Here is a 21,365-nt window from a genome sequence, read left to right on the forward strand (position 1 = left end):
CTAGGGGACACATCGATCTGTGCAGCCATCTCTCGTCAATACTAGAAAACTCATTTTCAGCGTAGTAGGGGTTCAATTTTCGCAGATGGGCATGTCCTTCAGAGCCAAAACCCTGCCGGCAAAAATTGTATCTGGGGTGGAGGGGGCGGTACGCCTGCAAAGATGCCCCTATATAGTCATCTTCCTCTCCGAGCCCTGTTTATTCTCCCCGAAGTTTCTCTCTCCTAAAGTGACTTAAATATAGGGGGGGGGGGAGGTTTTGAACTTCAAATCTTCGGGGGATTTTCCTATGGTGCTTAGATCTACTTATTTCCACACTAGATATGCAATTTTTTAAGCTTTTAGACCTCAATTTGTGATGGATTTATGCATGTAAAATTGTGAAGGAAAAACTCCATATTTTTTAATTTACTTTGTTTTGATATGTTGATATTAGATGTATGTTAATACTTGATGCCTCTTGCTGTAGTGGTTTAATGTGGTAACATAAATTCTCAATTTTTTTTATTTTGCTATCACATCCACCTTCTAGTTCTAGATCTTGTCACATATATATATATATATATATATATATATATATATATATATATATATATATATATATATATATATATATATATATATATATGAGAGAGAGAGAATAAAATTTTTAATGTCAATATGTTTTTTCAATAAACCCTGCAATTTGGTATTAATAGTGCAAATATTTTATGTTCTTTTTTTTTAGAGATATGGAAAGTCGGGAATAGATGTATCATTGGCTAAGGTTTTTGTCTCCATATAGAGATGAAGTGTCTAAATTTATATATATATATATATATATATATATATATATATATATATATATATATATATATATATATATATATATATATATATATATATATATATATATATATATATATATATATATATATATATATATATATATATATATATATATATATATATGAGAGAGAGAGAATAAAATTTTTAATGTCAATATGTTTTTTCAATAAACCCTGCAATTTGGTATTAATAGTGCAAATATTTTATGTTCTTTTTTTTTAGAGATATGGAAAGTCGGGAATAGATGTATCATTGGCTAAGGTTTTTGTCTCCATATAGAGATGAAGTGTCTAAATTTATTGGTATTGCGAAGGCACACGCTGAGAAGAATAATATGAGGAAGATAATTTGTCCATGTGCTGACTGTAACAATGGAATAGCCTGGGAAGATGCTTATAAAGTGAAGGAGCACTTAGTAACTCATGGATTTATGGACAGGTACAAAATGTGGACACGTCATGGCGAAGAACAAGTGGACGGGCCTAAAAATGTAGTTCCGACATAAGTTGAAGACATGGTGCACGATGATGGTCCTAGGGATGGCAATGGGTCGGGTCGGGCACGGGTAGAGCAAAACCATGCCCGACATTGTCCACCCAAACCCTACCCACTAGAGTTAGCGGGCAAAACTCCGTGCCCGTACCCATGCCCGGCGGGCGCGGGTATGTCCGGCGGGTACCCAATTGATCTCACATGAATAATAAGTTGAAAGATATGTAATTTAAAAAAGAGAAATAAAATCAATAATTTACCAAATTATCGGTTATCAACAATAATTTGAATTACATCACAACTTAGTATCAGTAAGCATCACAAATGAACAGAGAGAAATGGTATAAGAATTAAGAAATGAGTCAAAATTAGCTAATACATATGTATCGGGTCGGGCATGGGTTACCCACTTGTAAAAAATGAAACTCGCCTATTACCCATAACATCTTCGGGTCTCGGGCGGGCGTGCACATGGGTAAAAAGTCACACCCATGTCCATGTCCATCGGGTCGGGTATCCACGGATATCCGGACCCATGGGTAAAATTGCCATCCCTAGATGGTTCTGTTGAGGACAAAATCGATCTAGAGGAAATGTTACGTCATGCAGAACCCGAGGTGCTGATGGGATCGGCTAGAGGTTTAAATAACTTTGAAGCTTTATAGAAGGCAGCTAAGGAAGTTCTGTACGATGAGTCGAAGGGCTGTGACAGTGAGTTCACAACATTACGGTCAGTTCTTGAACTTATGAGGTTAAAGGCGAGACATGGATGGTCTGATACCAGTTTCGACAGTCTTTTAGAACTTCTGCATAAAATGCTCCCGAGGCCTAACTCACTACCATCCAGCACATATCAAGCGAAGAAACTCATATGCCCCCTTTCACTTGGTGTGGAAAAGATTCATGCGTGCGTTAATCACTACATACTGTACAGGAAAGAGTACGTTTCTTTAGATGAATGTCCAACATGCGGTGCTAGCCGGTACAAATCGAATAGCAATACTGGCCTAGAACCGTCTGACAAAACTGAGGGAACTCAGAGAAAAATCCCGCAGCTTGTGATGTGGTACCTTCCTGTCAAAGACCGCATTAAACGGATATACTCAAATCCGTGAGATGCGGAACTAATGCTTTGGCATGAAAAAGGGCGCAAGAAGGATGGGATGATTCGACACCCGACAGATGCTCATCAGTGGATAAACTTTGATGCTCAGTATAGAGAGTTTGCTAAAGACTCACGGAACATTAGGTTTCCCTGAGTACTGATGGAGTTAATCCTGATAAGGCGGAGGAACCCGAGATGCATAAGGAAAATCCAGTGCCGGAAGTGCCACCGGAGATTGAAGTGACGGAGGTGCCCATGGAGATTGCAGTGCCGGATGTCCAAATAGAGATTAAAGTGGCAGAACCAGAGGTGCAATTTGTGGTATCAGTCGGGACAGATATAGAAGAAGTACCAGGATTGCAATGGGACGGTACAGAGCCAGAAATATTTGAAGACCCTTCTCCTGCGAAAGACCCCGAGGTGCAAGAGACCCCGGTCCCTGAGAAGGCCACTACCAGTTCTGAGGTGCCTAGAGTGCTTAGGAGCCACGACTACAAGTCCAAATATGAGAACAAGGAGAAGTTCATGGTAACCGTCTTCAGAGGGGGTAAGGAACGTGCCAAACACAAAGATGATGACCCCCAGAAGGCCGCTGAACTAGCCGGGCCAACATACTGGCTAACTGATGATTGCCCGGAAAAGTACGAACACGGGAAAGCACTCTTGCCGGATTGGGCACTAAACGAAGGACCATAGGAGATGAGAAGATTACAAACCTTCTACATGGAAGCCAACAAGAAAGGCTTGGGCAATATAACAGCTCGATCATCGGCAGATTGTTTCAGTGCCGAAGGTTACATATGGCTAGATTTGTCAGATCTCCACGCCATATATCGTCGGGATAAGATGGACGTCAACTATGTCGGTGTTTGGTGCATGTGAGTATGAGTTTTAATTAATTACATGAAAAATATGTACAATACAAATTCATGTGATTGTTACTAACAAACTTCTTCTGTAGGATGCAAAACATGGATGCTAAGAAGAAAAAAGAACCTATTGGCTTCTTGGATCCAACTCAGATCTGTCAAACACAGCATACCGTGAGGCTAGCACCAGGGTCAGACCAGCTGAAGGGCAAGACTCCAAAAGAGATAGCTGAATATCAGAAGGGCCTGCACAAGGAGAAGTTGATTACTGTCGCACAGTACATTGAACGAGCCTTCTTGCACTTTCAAAATAAGAGAGTCGTCATGGCCGCTCATAATTTTGAGTAAGTCCGGTACATTTATCTTCTACACATATGTCTTATTTTAGCTGGTACTAACTAACTATGCTGTTGTTAATATGTAGCGATCATTATATCTGTTTACTCATCCACCCTAAAGACGGAACCGTGGTAGTCTTGGACCCTCTCGATTACAAACACCAGTCATACAAAGAATTTCTAACAATCTTACAGTAGTAAGTGATTATGATTCTTGCATTTTTATATGAATGTATTATAAATAAGTATCCTTCTTAATGTGAAATGGTACGACATCCATACAGTGTGTACCAATACTACAAGTTCAAGGGTGGAGAACAGACCCGAATAAGAGAGGAGCTGCTAGTACGTACCTATTGGCCGGTAATACTACACTCACTTAATGTATTCCAATTGTTTCACTAATTGCAAAATTTATCTTTTTTTTTCTATGATATGTCCTGAAGTGTCACAAGCAACCTAGAGGAACTGTCCTCTGCGAGTATTACGCGTGGGAATTCCTTAGGGTTAATGGGAGGTATAGGGTTAACGCAGAGGATGTAAGTCTCTATACTATGTACTAGACCGCTTCACATGTTTATGATATTAATATATTGTTTATCTTCAATGCATGCAGTTGCCAAGATTAGAACGTCGAACAAGCTTTGACGATACAGGCATCACAAATGTCCAGCATGATCTGTGCCACTTCATCCACTCTGAGTGCTGTCATGTGAAAGGAGATTTCTTCGACCCAGATGGTGCCCTAGCGACAAGTGACGAATTCAAGGATCTTCTGGAGTGGAACACTGCTATGCCATAATATGACTAGATGGCGTATTTGAAGTCACAATGTAAAAAATATTGTAATATATATATTTTGGTAACACTTTTGAGTTATACAATATATGTAGATTTCTCAATACCAAATGCTTGATAATCTTCCAATATATGTACATAATAATCTACCTACAAGAATTTCTATTAACGGACAAATTATTATTAAATTTCAAAATTTCCTACCTATTTTCGCAGGCGGCTATTTTTTTTTGCAGGCGGCCGCTTTCTATTTTCGCAGGCGAACCGGACTAGCCAATGTCCGCCTGCGAAAATCCGCCTGCGAAAATTATCTTCGCAGGCGGACGGCCGCTCCGCATGAGAAGACCGGCGATCTTCATAGTCGTTTGTTTACAGGCGGACGGCCGCCCCGCTTGCGAAGACCCTTTTTGGCCGCTTGCGATAATGCTTTTTCTAATAGTGCGTATCACTTGATTTCTACAGCCATGCATGGCAATTAATTAATTAAGTAGCATTTCTAATTAGCTAATTTGTCTTCATTTTAATTTGATCGAACCCACCAAGTTGCCATTGCATGCGGCATACATGTATATATACTTATACATATGCTTGTACACGTCATGACTATCTATCTATCTCTATCTCTATCTATATATCTATATCATCGTTAGTTATTTTGTTTCATGTATAGCTACCTTTTCCAGATATGCGGACACCAGTACATGCATCGTGCTTATATTTTATAATTACTTTTCTACAAAAGAAAACGCATATGCACATATACGTATACTACGCGCGCGCACATGATACATGCATGCATATGCAGCTAGCTAGCCATGGATATCCGGCCGGTTTCCTGGTGTATAGCATATAGCTAGTAGAGCAGATGAATGGATAGAGCTAGTGATATATTGCTCGATCCCTAATCATACGCCGCGCGGGGGAAACACGTCGGTTTCGCCGGGTTTCTCCACGACGCGCGCGTACTTTTGCGTGCGGGGCGGGCGCTGGGCTGGGCGGGACGTCCGCATCGGTCGATATGGAAGAGTCGAAGAGAACGCGCGTGTTGCTCGGAGTTTTCTTCTTGCATCATTGCGAGACAACGACAAGAGCACAAGGAACGGGAGAAGAAGTGTAAGGGAAGGAAAAAAAATTGAGAGGGGAGACAGGGACCCCCAGAAGTGTTACGCTGCGACTGGTACGGCTTGGGGTTTCCTCCGTGAGACCGTGACGTCGGCTCCGCTGCTTCCGTCGTCGTCGTCTCCTCCTCATCGTCGTCGGCCTCCGACTCCGATTCCGCTAGGGCCATCCGGCGGAGCGGGCTGGGGCCGAGGCGCCGCCGCTTGGCGGCGGCCGCGTGGCGGCTCCGGATCACCTCCATCTCGTTGCGCCGCCGCGTGGCCTCCTCGTCGACGACGAACCGCCGCATCAGGATGTCGTCCGTCAGCGACTTGCCGCGGAACACCGGCCGCCTCGCGCTCTCCCCGCCGGGGCCAGGCGTCCTCATCAGCGCCCTCTGCTCGGCCGCGGGCGGCGGTGCCACCAGCGGGTTGCTGTTTCCGCCTCCGCCGCACCCGGACGCCGACGCCGAGGACGCCCGCGGGTAGCTGTAGCTCCGGTGTGGCGTCACGTCGCCCGCCTGGAAGTAGAGCGCCTGCTCGTTGTACATCGAGATGGGCGCGCACAGGCAGACCCGCGTGAACAACGCCGCCACGTTCAGCGACGACGACTTCCTCAGCCGAGCCCCCATCCCCGACGCCGCCGCCTTCCCGCCCGTCACCCCCGCCGCCGCCGCGGCCTTCGTCGTCGTCCCCGTCCCCGTCCCCGCCCCCGTCGGCTGCTTCCATATCAGCAGCAACACCTCAACCGCCCGCTGGTACCACGGCGACTTCTTCGACGACACCCCTCTCGACCTCGCCGCGGCGCCGCCGCCCGCCTCTTTCGACGACCTGCGCATGGAACCATCACGTCAGCCAAACACGTAGAACCGAAGCAATCATCATCATGCCACATGCAAGGTGCGCCTAACTGCGTACCTCGTCGTCTGCTGCTGCTGCGTTGTTGTGTTCTTGGCCATGTTTTGCATCAAGAGGGAGTGGAGAAACATCTGGGCAGGGCGGCGCGCGCGAGGTGGGGAGAAGAGGAGATGGGAGAAGAACTGAGGTCACATCAAGTTGTTACATTCGTGTAGTACTTGGAAGTGAGAAGGGATCATCAGATCAGCTCAGCTCCCACGGCGTGGAGGTACACTGGGGAGTTAGTTAAGGGGGTCGGTGACGGTCATCGTGCTGGGGGGAGGGGCAGTTTGGTCATGTGGCTTTTTGGGCCGTAGGATACTAGGATCAATGTCAAAGTTCTCTGGAGGGAATAAGGCTGCGTCCATGACCCAACAAGGAATGCTTTTTTGGGACCCTTCCAAAACTGAAGCATATGAAGTACACTCCGCAGGTGTGTTGCATACTCGCACTTGCATTATTGCATACATACATTTCCCTTGGAATTTTACAGCTTTCGGTAAAATCCATAGTTCAAAATGGGCTTAATGGTAACACAACATGACACTAGTCATGACTCATGGGTGACAAACATACTTGTGATACTTGATACTAACCCCGTTGCAATAGAGAGGTTTAATTATTTGTAGATAGCTACTGCTACAGAATATAAGGGAGTTTAAGTTTTTGCTTGTACTGTTTGACTAGGGATCAAGCCGCACGCCGCCATCGGAGTGGCCGGGTCTGTGGCTTAGTGAAGAAGGAAACGAGAGAAGAGGTGGCGTGCACGCAGCAGCACCTGATGCGACACAAGTCACGACGACCTCGGCTCGAGCCCGCGCCCCGTCTCGTCTTCCCCGCGCGGATTTCTCGTCGGTTTCTCTTGCTGGCGCCGCTTCTTCCTCTTCCACTCCACCGGCCACCACAACGCCGCCACGAAATCGCTGCCGTTGTCTAAAAGAAAGATCTCTCCTTCTCGCTTGACAGGTTGTCGTCTCCTCTTTGTCCCCTCGCCTCTTCTTTCCCTCTCGTCTTTCTCCTAGGTGGATTTCTCTGCCTGTGTCTAGATGGTGCGGAGACGGCGGCAAGCGGTGGGGCAGTGACGGGGACGATATGGGCTTGTGATTCCGATCCGGTTGGGAGGTGACGACGATGACACCGGTGAGGTCGTCGGTCGTCTTGAGAATGTGTGACAAGATCGGTAATTTTGTCCATCTTCTTGTCACATTCCTGAGCAGCTTCGCAGTGGCCTTCGCGCAGCAGAACAGTAAACATTCAGTCTTCCCTTCAGTTAACTTTGTGTACATGTCGCCATGTCTCTGAACATTCGGTCCGACAAATGCAGGTTGCGTCATGAAGAGCACGTACAGCTCCAACGTTCCGGAGAACGTCGCAGCCGGCATGGCCATGGGCACGGTCATAGTGCTCCTCTTCTGTGGCTACTCCCTGGGGATTTCTTATGATGCCAAGCTGATCCTGGAGAAGGGATATACATGCACCGGAGCACAAGTGATGAATGTCATATTCGTCGTGCTCATCGGCTTGCTGTAAGTTTCTCGGCCATCCTCCTAATCAATTCAGTTGCATTGTTCTCGTGATTGACAAATGGTTTCCTTGTAAGAAATATTATGAGTATAAAAGTTTTTAGGATTGAAAAAAATAATATCATCATAGAATTTTCAGTTAGTTATTTGGTGACTGATAAAATGGTCTTTACCCATTGGAGTATTTTGATTTTGTGCTGATTTAGACATGTTCGGCCAGGACAAAAAAAAGGTAAGTTAGCTGCTGTTTGACACTTGACAGTAATAAGGGATTGTTTTCGTTAACATCCTGCTAAACCAACTGTGTGCACGTATATTTTGTTTTCGTGAACATCCTGCTAATAAGGGATTGTTCAGTTAGCAGCAACAAACTAAGAGCATATCCACTTTATATTTTGGTGTCAACACAATACCAATTCACTGTCACAAAAGTTGAATTATCTCATTCGACAAAGGCAATAATGCAACACAGGCCTTTTGGATTTACGTCAATTGTATTTTCATAGCGTCTTCTTTTATTAAAAAATTGCTTCTTCTCATCTCTTTTTCCTTCAAAAAGAACCTTATCAGACAATTTCAGTATATGAGTTTTCAATAGTCAATGAATTAGCTACTACAGTCGGTATGTGCTATTGTATGTTTTCCATGATTGTATATGATATTTCTTTTCAATTAAACTAACAGTAACTACTTATTAGTTCCAGAAGCTGAAACTTTACTGTTGCATTCACCAGAGCTTCAGGTCAGGCATCTCCAAGCATGAGAGAGTTTGCAGGAGGCCAGGCTGCAGTATACAAGATATTGGAAACAATCAACAGGGAACCTAAGATCGATGCATACAGCACCACAGGTAGGAAGCTAGATGACATTCAAGGGGATATTGAGTTCATAAGTGTTTACTTTTCGTACCTGGCACTACCATGGTCCAATGAGAAAATATTCAGTGTTCTCGCTTGCCATACAAAGTGGTACAACTGTTGCATGCATTTGTTCAGAGCTACCGATTGGCCCATTTGGGATTTTGAAAATTGGATTAGCTAAATTTCTGTTGACATTTTTTTCCTACCATTTTCAGTTAGCCATGCACTGCGGTCAGCGTCATGTTTTCTGTTGCCGGTGCACGTCTCAAGAGCCAGGAAATGTATAACTTGAGGAGCTTACAGGTACTACTACAGTTCTGCTATTGGTAGGTGCTCTCAAACATATGTGGGATATGCTTCAATGGGGACATATATATGTAGAATGTTTTGAGTTGCAGTAATGATTTATGATTGTGTGCATCTGCTTTGTTTTTGTTTATTGCTGCAGCGTCTAATTTACCTATCAATATTCAAGAATCATATTACTAGCCAATTATTTCATATGACCTAGAATCTAAAGTCAGGAGTATGCAAAAATATGGGTATTTGATCTGTAGGATCGAATCACAAGAACTAAGCCAACCAGAGGGGGGTGAATGGTTGATATACCCAAAAACCAAAACTTATAGCGGAAATAAAAGTTACTCTCAAATTCGATGGATTGCGGTCTAACCGAAGGTGTTGCGCTGGTCGAACCGCCTGATGAACGTCGGTCTGACCGAGATCGAACTCCGGTCGAACCGACGAGATGCCTGCTGCCGACTCCTGTCACCACCAGTCTGACCGCCGTGTGCCCGCAGGTCGGACCGCCGCGATGCTGCCGGTCTGACCGCCGGTTAGACCGTCGAAACCCGGTGAAACACAAATCGAAGAACTCTCAAAGTAGATGACAACTTTATTGCTTCTCTCTGTGTTTGCAAAGTGCACCAACAACACTCCTTACAAAAATCTCGACTAAACTCGAAACCCTAGCTAAACTAGCAACTCAATTGCTCTCCAAAAGCGATACAAAATCGATACCGGGAAGCCTCACGCTCCCCCTCTATTTATACATGAGGTAGGCAGCCTAAAGCCACGAACCAAACTCATACTAAGAGTCCTAAACACCTTAGGAAACCCTCTAGTACAAGACACAAACTTAACATAACCAATCGTACCAAATTTGGACTCCTTCCAAATTCGACTCCGCATCCCATACGCACACAATACCTCCATCGTATGCCATATGGAATCTTCACCAACCACGTGCATCAACTCTAGCCTTAGTATCCCGCATGATATCTGACCACCACGGACATCGTCTTACCACCAAGCCGACTCCCGGTCCATCACCGCAAATACTCTCCCGAGGCATCGAGTCACCTACACATGAAACAAACAAAGAAACCATATTCCAAGACCAAGCTATCCCCAACTTGACTCATTGTTAGCAAACAACAGTATTATATACGTATAGTATCCATCTAGAAGCCATAACCATGAAACAATCACGGATATCCAAAGAACCAACCCAAAACCAAAACCAACACAGCGTCGGCCGGTCAGACCGCGGGCCTGGCCGGTCTGACCGCACACATATCTCCGGTCTGACTGGCAAGCTCCACCCGGTCGGACCAGTCACATAAAATAAGAGTGAATCCGATCATCAGCTGAAAATTGATTATCTCCAAAACCACTTCAACGATAATCTCCAAATATCAAAACCAATAATCACAGATGCCAATTGTTCATCACAGAATAAGAATCAAAACACACTTTGATCTTACAATCTCCCCCTTAATGAACACATTGGCAAACCTCATCAAAAATGTTTGGTGTTTGGAAAAATAAAAACAAAAGTGGTAAAAAGCACACTTCGTACAAACGTACACATTGTGCTCAAAAATCCAAAAGAAAACTTCTCCCCCTTTTTAAAAGAAAGAAATTCCCAAAAACATGCTTTTCTCAAAAACTCTCAAAAATCCAAAAGAAAACTTCTTCCCCTTTTTAAAAGAAAGAAATTCCCAATTGAACTAAAAATTTTCATATTACTTCTCCCCCTTTTGACAATGATTTCATCAAGCATAGGAATTATGTTCATTAATGTATAAGAGCTTAGCATACATATAGCATATCATGTCATGTGTTGCAATAAAAAGAAGATGAACCCATCTATATTATAGCAAGCATGCATTAAAGTATAACCATGAACCAAAGATTTTACAATTAAGCTTGAATCAACAATCAAAATTCATGATTTCATACGATTTATAATGCAACATCTTAACAAGCACATAGGTTGAAAAATAAACACTAAACACATATACCTATTGCATTTATCACTCTTTCTCAAATAAACTTTAGCACAAAATAACCAAGAGAATTTTTGAATTTTTTAAGCCTTTTTGCTCATATTTTTCTCTTTTATTCCGGGTATGTCCCTGTCGTCAATACTGTTTCTAGGGATTCGGCACCCATTATTTTGCTCACATCGAATACGTCCTTGTCGTTAAGACTGTTTCCAAGGATTCGGTATTCATTTTTTCATATTTTTTATTCTCTTTTTCACAATGAGCAATTAAAACAATTTTGAGGAATAACAATTCAATAAAGCATATATATAGAGCATTTATAAATCAAACCATATGCTAGCATCAATATTGCATATTTTCTTAATTCAAGTAAAAGAATTAGTGTCATGCATCATCTCACTTAAAAGCAATATCTAAATCTCATGAAAAGACTAGAATACATACAAGCTATTCTAGAGACAAATAAATCTTCAAAGTATTGCTAGCATGCATAAGGAAATACCATATGTATAGAACAAATATCTCTTTTATCAATTTTTTCATTGTCATATTTTTGCTTGATAAAACCATGAGGTACAAACTCCCCCTCAACGCATGCCAAAAGGATTTATGAAAAAACACTAACTCCCCCTCAAAATAACCTCAATTCTCCTCGAACAAAAATCAAGAAGAAATCAAAGATTTTGAAAAAGACATCCAATTGCCAATGATATCACCAAGATTCTCATGAATTGACATGTATACACTTGTATTAACAAAAACTACTACCTCAAACACTAGCATATGAAAAGCTAATAATTAAGAAAGTAAAACCAAATATATGTCAATCCAAAAGTAAATTGATGTTACCTTGAGAAGCAATTGTCATCTTAAAATGGAACACTCATGGGGAGTATGCCGCCAAAAATACCTACGAATGAGAAGGTGTCGAGGCCTCCGTGTTGGGGTTAGAAATAAGAAATTTTGGAATCCAACACTGAGTCACACGACCAGTAGAACCAGTAGGTACATATGCACTGACAAAATCAGAATCAGACTTACCTGAAAAATTACCTTTTTGCTTCACAAAAGTCTGATTTGAATTTCGCGCAAAATTGCCCCGAGGCCAGTCTGACCGCCGCTGTACCTGCGGTCTGACCGGGCCTGGCAACCGGTCTAACCGCCGGTTCAACTGTGGTCTGACCGCTGGCCGGTCTGACCGACTAGTCAGTGTCGGTCTAACCGTGGTCCTCGAATTAAAACCCGATTTTCGCCAACATCGTTTTGCAAAAGCAATTTCTCTTTCCTTTTTCTGTTTATGGGCAAGTCTAAAACAAAAACCAACCAAATGTCCATCTTTTCCACAAAGAGAACAAGTGTACTTCTCACGACTAGTTTGTGAAGTAGATGGTTTTGAAATCAATGGTTTTGCATCAACAGAAGATTTTGCATTCACAACATTTGATTTCGAAGAAGATGCATTCAAAGAAGACATGATGCCAGCAGATTTAAACACAGTGTTCTTAGGCTCAGTTTCAATCAAAATTTCACCCCTCCTAGCAACACCCAAAACAATAGGAGGATGTCTAGCATGATGAGCATAAGTGAAAGAGCATCTATGCCCCTAGTGGGTTTTGGTTTATTGATGACAAATGATTAAGGGACTAATGCACTTATTGAGTGTATAAGCAAGTGATTAGTCCGATGAAGAAGCTAGGAAATGGACTTATCGATGGATGAGAATTAAAGAGAAGATATTGAAGATGCGGGTATGAAGTGACTACCTATGGCAAGACGGTGAAGCGCAAGCGACGCTCAGTTGTGATGGACCATGCAGTGGTGAAGGGCAAGCAAGGGGCTTGGCGCCGACGAACCGAAACCGGTGGTGAAGGGCGAGTGAAGACTGTGTCGTGATGAACTGTGAGAGGCCATTTGAAGCCATGTATTATCCACATCAATCATTTGAGAAATGGAAGACGAAATGTCAAAGATCAAGAAGATGAGATCTTCCCGATGATCAAATGACCTTGACGTTGGTAACCCTACAAGTGAAGAAACAATATGGTGTGAAGGTACTCCTATTGGTATAACTTTGCCTTTCAAATTTGAGTTTAGGAGGCCGTACTATTAAGAGGGATACCACATGCATATAATTGGTTGAATACTAGTGCTCAAAATGCTTCATCTTTGTGTGAGTTGAAAAACCTAAGCCAAAATTTCAATCCCGAGTTGTTTCACTTGTCACAACACTTACACCGGGTTTCTATGCAAGTTTTTCAACATCTCTTGAAGGTTTTGGACCATGTTTTATGTTGGGTTTGATAGCCCACGAAACTAGCTTTCCATAGAGTCCAAGATCTTTGAAATCGGAGTTCGGAGTAAAAAGTTATTGCATTTTTACTTGAGCAACATCAGACTATCCGATTTGAAATCAGACTATCCGATGTATCGGACTATCCGATTTTTCACAGAACTTCTATCTCTGTTTCGATTTGAAAAATCCTATCGAGTGAGTTTTTCTAAGTATCGGAGTATCCGATGTCGGATTAGATAGTCCGATGACACAAAGACTCCGAAATTTCATGGAACTTGAGTCTCTATTTGAGGACGAAGTTTTTGCTTCTAAAATATCAGACACTCCGATTTAACATCAGATAGTCCGATGTCTCGGAAAGTCCAAAATTTCATGGAACTTCGTTCTCTGTTTCTCGTTGCCTTGGAGGTTTAAAATATCGGACTACCCGATCTTGTATCGGACTATCCGACGTGGGCTGAAAGATTCCCCTCCAATGGTCACATTTTGGGGGATCTATATAAACCCCCCACCAACCCTTTTCTAGGGTTGCCCAAACTCATTTCATTCAAATCTTGTTTTGGGTTGAGCTTTGTGCTAAGTGCTTTGGATCTTTGAGCTCTCTCCCTCTCTATCTCAAATCCCCCTTGTTCTTTGTGACTTGGATCTTTGTGGGTGGATTTAGAGTTTGGGAGTTTAGTGTGTGTTCCTTTTGATCTTGAGCACTAAGATTTGTCCAAGAGTTGTGTGGTGTTTATTACTCTTGGAGGTTGAGGACTCCTAGACGGCTAGGTGTCGTTCTTGGGCCACCGATCTACGTGTGGTTGGCTAAGAGAAGTTTGTGAAGGCCCGATCTCGCCTCCGTAAGGAAAGAGATACCCTTAGTGGAAGGAGTAGTGCATTTGTGCAACCTTACGAGGATAGGGTTGAAAAAGACCAGACTCTTTGCGAGCCCCTCAACGGAGACTAGAACCCCCTCAAGGATTTGAACTCCAGGAAATACATCGCCGCATAAACCTCGGTGATATCCTCACTCTCTTTACCTTCTTGTTCCATTGCTTTGTGCTATGCTAATATTGTTGTTCGTCGAGCTCACCTCTTTGCTTGTGGATTGAATCTAGATCTCTTATGTTGTTCTTTTGTTTGTATTGTTGTTGTGCAGGTCAGATAGTCTGATCTCAGTTCAGACTATCTGATCGCATAAGACTATCCGACCTGATATCAGACAATCCGACCCTGTTTTGTTTTAGCTTCCGCATTTCCCCCTCTAGGCGACATCAAGGTCCTTTGAATAAGAATCAAAACCTAAACCACGATTGTGTGTGCTAACGTTAGATTGATCAAGAATCATGTTGAGGTTCTTTTTACCATCAGAAAATCTTTGCAAAGAACTTTTCAAATAAGAAACCTCCTGAGTAAGAATAGCACAATTTTTACAAGCATCCAAAAGACCTTTTTGTTTTCTACAAGTTGAGCATGAAAACACCTCATCTTGTTTAATAATTTCTTCCATGTGTTTAACACGCTCTAAAGCATCTTTCAACTTCAACTCATTCAAAACACACTTTGAACAATCTTGAGAAATCAAAACACCATTGTTTTGTTTTGCCTTATTTGCACATGAAGCATTGACCAAAGAACTTGCACAAAAAGCATCTTTGTATTTTTTCAAAACGTTCTTTGTCAAAATCAACTCATCAACAACACGAGCATGTAAAGCAAATCCAAGAGCAAAAGAAGACTCCAACTTTTTAGATTTTTCAATCTCAAATTCTAATTTCTTGGAATTAACAGAATTGACATCTCGCAAAGCATTAATTTCAGAAAATAAAACTTCACAAGATTGACAATTATCATCATTAGGAATCAAAGATTTTAATCTAGCAATTTCAGCATTAAGAATCTCAATAGTATGATCCTTCTCATCAAGCACAATAGAACATGTTTGAAGTTTCTTAGCAAATTTATAAGCAGCATATTCTAATTGATCATAACTAAGCTTTTCTTCATTATCATCATTAGATTCATCAACATCAGAACTTGCATTACGAGCAATAAAAGCTAGATCAACTTGCTTACCTTTGCTCTCATCTTCATCTTCCGATTCATCAAAAGCTTTTATAATTTCTTGGATTAACCACTGAATACAATGCTTCTTCTTCTCCTTCTCCTTCATGTTCTTCTTCTTATTCACGTCATCATCTTTGACTCTACCATCATCTTCCTTCTTTCCTCTCCCAAGCTTAGGACAATGCGAGCGAAGATGATCAAGTGCTCCACACTCAAAACAACGATTCGGTTCTCCTCTTTTCCTGTTCCTAACATTTTTCATAGCTCGAGAAAATTTGTTAGATAACAAAACCAAGTCCTCCTCCTCGAACTGTTTGAGTTGATCATCGGACATGGCATTAAATAAAGCAAGAACAGAAGACTTCGATGAAGAAGCACCAACATCCAAAGAAGTTGAAGAAAAAACCAAAGCACTAGACTTAGAATCAACTTTACGAGTAAGAATATTCATCTCATGAGTTTTCAATTTTGTGTAAAGCGAATCCAAGGTCAAAGTAGACATGTTAACAGACTCCTGAATAGATGTAACTTTCATCTCCCAAATAGACATGTCAAGACCATTCAAAAAGTGACGAGAAATCTCAGATTGTGGATAATTAGCATCATAAGAAGAATCAACAGATCTAAGATCACTCAAAATTTTATTAAACCGAGAAAGATAGTCATCCAAAGCTTCTCTAGGTTTCATCTCAAATTTAATATACTCCTTTTTGAAAAGATCACGACGAAGTTCGTTAATATTATTTGTTCCTTGATGAAAATTACTCAAAGCAATCCAAATCTCATGAGCAGTTTGAAGATGAGCAACACGATCATAATTCGAACGAGAAATCCCACTCAAAAGAATATTGCGAGCTTTGCTATTTTGTTCAAAAGCAGTTTTTTCAACAGCAGTATTAATAGCTTCAGGAATCACATAAGGATGAGAAACTTTTTTCCAAATATCATAATCTTCAGCCATAATATAAGATTGCATCCTACTACACCAATGAGAAAAATCGGTTCCATTGAAAACATGAGGCTTAGTTGAAAACCTAGCGGGAGTAGCCATGGCAAAAACTCTAGATCGATAAAAATCCAAAAAAGAAAACAAGGCTCTGATACCACTTGTAGGATCGAATCACAAGAACTAAGCCAACCAGAGGGGGGGGTGAATGGTTGATATACCCAAAAACCAAAACTTTTAGCGGAAATAAAAGTTACCCTCAAATTCGATGGATCGCGGTCTGACTGAAGGTGTTGCGCTGGTCGAACCGCCTGATGAATGTCGGTCTGACCGAGATCGAACTCCGGTCGAACCGCCGAGATGCCTGCTGCCGACTCCTATCGCCGCCAGTCTGACCGCCGTGTGCCCGCCGGTCGGACCGTCGCGATGCTGCCGGTCTGACCGCCGGTGTGCCGCCGGTTAGACCGTCGAAACCCGGTGAAACACAAATCGAAGAACTCTCAAAGTAGATGACAACTTTATTGCTTCTCGCTGTGTTTACAAACTGCACCAACAGCACTCCTTACAAAAATCTCGACTAAACTCGAAACCCTAGCTAAACTAGCAACTCAATTGCTCTCCAAAAGCGATACAAAATCGATACCGGGAAGCCTCACGCTCCCCCTCTATTTATACATGAGGTAGGCAGCCTAAAGCCACGAACCAAACTCATACTAAGAGTCCTAAACACCTTAGAAAACCTTCTAGTACAAGACACAAACTTAACATAACCAATCGTACCAAATTTAGACTCCTTCCAAATTCGACTCCGCATCCCATACGCACACAATACCTCCATCGTATGCCATATGGAATCTTCACCAACCATGTGCATCAACTCTAGCCTTAGTATCCCGCATGATATCTGACCACCACGGACATCGTCTTACCACCAAACCAACTCCCGGTCCATCACCGCAAATACTCTCCCGAGGCATCGAGTCACCTACACATGAAACAAACAAAGAAACCATATTCCAAGACCAAGCTATCCCCAACTTGACTCATTGTTAGCAAACAACAGTATTACATACGTATAGTATCCATCTAGAAGCCATAACCATGAAACAATCACGGATATCCAAAGAACCAACCCGAAACCGAAACCAACACAGCGTCGGCCGGTCAGACCGTGGGCCTGGCCGGTCAGACCGCACACATATCTCCGGTCCGACCGGCAACCTCCACCCGGTCGGACCGGTCACATAAAATAAGAGTGAATCCGATCATCAGCTGAAAATTGATTATCTCCAAAACCACTTCAACGATAATCTCCAAATATCAAAACCAATAATCACAGATGCCAATTGTTCATCACAGAATAAGAATCAAAACACACATTGATCTTACATGATCATGAATATCTAGCGCCCATTCTTGATTCTAGAATTTATTGGCGATCAATTTACCTATTCATTATACAATGTGTCAGTTCACTACCCTTTTCTTCCATTTCCTTTTTGTAAGATTTTTTTTGACAACACTAAACTAGATTAGTGGCATGTTTATATATCTCACCTTGTAATTTATTATAAGAACTCATATAAAATTATCTCACTATGACTCTGAACTTGCCTTCATATATATATTCTAGGATGAAATTTTTTCATAAAGATCTTAAGTGTTGTGCTATTGTACCTAAGAAAGATTCATATCATCCCTGGAACATCGCTTATCCTGCCATGAAATTGAGAAAAGCAATAGTTACATAATTTTGTTTCAGAGGATAATCAATATGTAATATATAGTACTTTAAGATGGTAGGGAAGAAAGTGCTTAGTTTTTAAGATGTTGCAGAAAGTATTTAGAATTTTATATAAGACAGAGGGGATAAAAATGACATTGCGATTTATAGATAGAGACTGTAGGTCAATCATATTCCAATTTAAGGAGACTACTTAGAGATAAAGAAATCCTTAATACATGTAGTAGAAATGTATGTAATTCATAACCTAATATTGTCGAGGAGACCACATGATTGCTTGAGGATCCTCGTCAATCCTTAATATTAATTCGAGGAGACCAAAGGTGCCTCTTCTGATCTTCTCAATGATGCTTTCACATACTACCATGGTTGTTGGTCATCATGTACTACGGTGATGTTTCCACCTGCTTGCATTGTGCTAATAGATATTTTCAGTGGTGTACCCTGAACAAAAAAAATACCAAGAGTCCAATACATACTAATCATGTAACTATTTATCGATATTGTAGTTAACATGCTGTAATTTAGCTAGAATTTGATAATTTACCAGGGACCCCCAGGATCCCTGGAAACATAACATAAGCATGCCACTAGATACTTCTACGTTTAGCATATGTATGTTTTGTTTCATATTTGCAGCGTGGTTTTCTTTTTATGGTTTTCATGATTAATTGAAACATAATTAGTCAGCTTGCTCATCTCCGTGTTCATCCCTAGGTGCAGGACTGCATGAAGTTGTTCTACTGTCGAACTCCACGAATATGGGCTGCTCGCATGGTCCTCTTGTGCTGACGAATATCGGCTAGTATTGCAGGCTTCGGCGCTGCAAGGGGTGCCAGCGCCGTTAGCAGAGCCCAGCTGTCCCTGCTCCCAAGGGACGACGATGACTATTGCAGCCATAGTGGCACCCACGCTTTGTGAGGCAGTGGAAGTAAATTAACGACATGGTCAGCCACAAAGCAGGTCTACTCGGGGATTGCCAGATTAGCAAGATCAGTTTCATGGTAACATCTTGCAGCCCCTCCTCTATATTGTCTTATTCTCCAATTCATTCAAATGTCTTGGCATATTGTTTTGCTGTGTTGTTTTTTATGAGCTCTACTACTGTTGTGTTGGTTTCTTGCCTTGTATGCCTCTTTTATGGTTTCACCCAAGAAACAATTGGAGTATGAAACTAGACTACTAGAGTCACTGAGGCTGCATTCGGAAGGAGTTGTCTCTGGCAAACAAAATGATGTATGTATTAACGCATGATTGTATTCGCTAAAAAAACTCGAAGAATGAATTAATATAATTTTTTAAAACAACTTTATATATAATATATATATATATATATATATATATATATATATATATATATATATATATATATATATATATATATATATATATATATATATATATATATATATATATATATTGCAAAAAACTCATTGCACGTAAAAAAAAACGAGAGAGATGAGTTGGGAAAGTGACCAAAATAGCTTAGCCTGAGTCAGCAATCAAGCAGTGCACCATCTTAGCTTTTTAAGGAACTCGAATCAGTCTAGACAGTAAAAATCAAATATTTTGGTAATTGATCTGTACTAGATTAAAGGTTAACTATTTTGTCATGTTGAAGGTTTTTCATTTCAAGCGCACATATAGAAGATGGAGTTCTTAATGTTCTGCAAATATTCTAACCATTATCCATATACCAGTGCAGCAGTGCTGGCCATTATTTTAATGTTGTCATATATGTGCTCTACTATTCATAATGTGAAATACAAATTAGGTTATTGCAGGGTTTGCACTTTTGATTTCTGTGCGAATTTTGGTAGATTTCCCTTTTTTCACTTCAAACTCCCTCTGCTGCCTGTTTCCTTCAAAATATTACATGCCATGTTTCTCTGTTCAAAATTTACCCTCATGTATACATATTCATTTATCTATGGTGTTTTTGCTTACAATAGATACCTAGGTTTTATCCCTGGCTTTTACATCTTTAATTACTACTGCGCTCTCAAAATTAGCTCAAATTATTCTACCACCATGTGTTGTGACAGGATTAAAACATACTAGATGATGGGGCGCGCCTTTGCGCGCCGCCTGAAAGACATCAACACAACCAAAAAGAGATGCTAATTATACTTATTTTCATATTAGTTCGTTTGTCAATAACTATCATCCGATATTTGCAGGCACATTTAATTTCATTTGTCAAGTGAAAAATGACACAAGGATAATTATCCCATCACAACTACAAAACAACAAGCACATGGAGTAACCGTGTTGAACACTTGAACCCTCTCCAATTTCTTACAGCTAAAAAATGAAAACAATGTTCCAATGCATTACTTGTACAAACCACTTCATATCCAATATGTCGAAAAATCAAGTTTTGGCGTTTTTTGAACTTTTTGATTCCGGTCAAAAACATCGCACCCTCATGTGCCAATATTGGCATTAATTGATAAAAGTTCACCGCACGAATCACGTAGTGAGTTTTTGCCACGAACACACCCAATACACTCCAATAGGTCCAAAAATCATGTTTTGGCGTTTTTTAAACTTTTTGATTATGGTCAAAAACATCGCACCCTCGTGTGCCAATATTCGCATTAATAAACAAAAGTTCGCCGCGCGAATCACGAAGTGAGTTTTTGCCACGAACGCACCCAATACAATCCAAAATGTCCAAAAATCATGTTTTGGTGCTTTTCGAACTTTTCATTCCGGTACAAAAAAAAACGCACCCGTGTGTGCCAAAATATAGCAATATTGGCATTAATTGACAAAATTTCGTCGCGCAATTCACGAAGTGAGTTTTTGCCACGAACACACCCAATACACTCCAATATGTCCAAAAATCATGTTTTGATGCTTTTTGAACTTTTTCATTCCGGTCAAAAACATCGCACCTGTGCGGGCCAAAATATGCCAATATTGGCATTATTTGACAAGAGTTCGCCGCACGAATCACGAAGTGAGTTTTTGCCACGAACACACCCAATACACTCCAATATGTCCAAAAATCATGTTTTGTCGCTTTCTGAACTTTTTCATTCCGGTCAAAAACATCGCAACCGTGTGGGCCAAAATATGCCAACATTGGAATTAATTGACAAAATTTCGCCGCGCGAATCACGAAGTGAGTTTTTGCCATGAACGCACCCAATACACTCCAATATGTCCAAAAATCATGTTTTGGTGCTTTTTGAACTTTTTCATTCCGGTCAAAAACATCGCACCCGTG

The 21,365-nt window shown here is 41.3% G+C and overlaps 1 protein-coding gene and 1 pseudogene across 8 annotated transcripts; one reads left to right on the forward strand and one right to left on the reverse strand.

The window, feature by feature from the left end:
- Positions 1-5,474: 5,474 nt before the first annotated feature.
- Positions 5,475-6,639, reverse strand: LOC107277234 (uncharacterized; annotated as a pseudogene).
- Positions 6,640-7,243: 604 nt separating this feature from the next.
- Positions 7,244-19,437, forward strand: LOC4324533 (ABC transporter B family member 9). Of its 8 annotated transcripts, none has more exons than XM_066308694.1 (6): positions 7,244-7,390; positions 7,471-7,670; positions 7,749-7,950; positions 8,682-8,797; positions 9,023-9,133; positions 18,848-19,437. In XM_066308694.1, exons 2-5 carry the CDS (start codon positions 7,556-7,558, stop codon positions 9,097-9,099), a joined length of 510 nt encoding a protein of 169 aa, XP_066164791.1. In that variant the 5' UTR covers positions 7,244-7,390; positions 7,471-7,555; the 3' UTR covers positions 9,100-9,133; positions 18,848-19,437. The 8 variants fall into 8 exon arrangements, with proteins under 8 accessions (XP_066164791.1, XP_066164792.1, XP_066164789.1 ...); XM_066308695.1 differs by having other exon boundaries at positions 9,023-9,110; XM_066308692.1 differs by having other exon boundaries at positions 7,244-7,670; positions 18,854-19,437.
- Positions 19,438-21,365: the final 1,928 nt, after the last annotated feature.

This window comes from Oryza sativa, chromosome 1, assembly GCF_034140825.1.
Source record: "Oryza sativa Japonica Group chromosome 1, ASM3414082v1".
Taxonomy (NCBI): domain Eukaryota; kingdom Viridiplantae; phylum Streptophyta; class Magnoliopsida; order Poales; family Poaceae; genus Oryza; species Oryza sativa.

Excerpts from the sequence above, each read along its gene's own strand:
- LOC4324533 (XM_066308692.1), top strand. The coding sequence starts at position 7,556 with ATGACACCGGTGAGGTCGTCGGTCGTCTTGAGAATGTGTGACAAGATC. Across the intron at positions 7,671-7,748 it reads GGCCTTCGCGCAGCAGAACA|GTTGCGTCATGAAGAGCACG; the intron begins GTAAACATTCAG and ends CGACAAATGCAG. Across the intron at positions 7,951-8,681 it reads GTCGTGCTCATCGGCTTGCT|AGCTTCAGGTCAGGCATCTC; the intron begins GTAAGTTTCTCG and ends TGCATTCACCAG.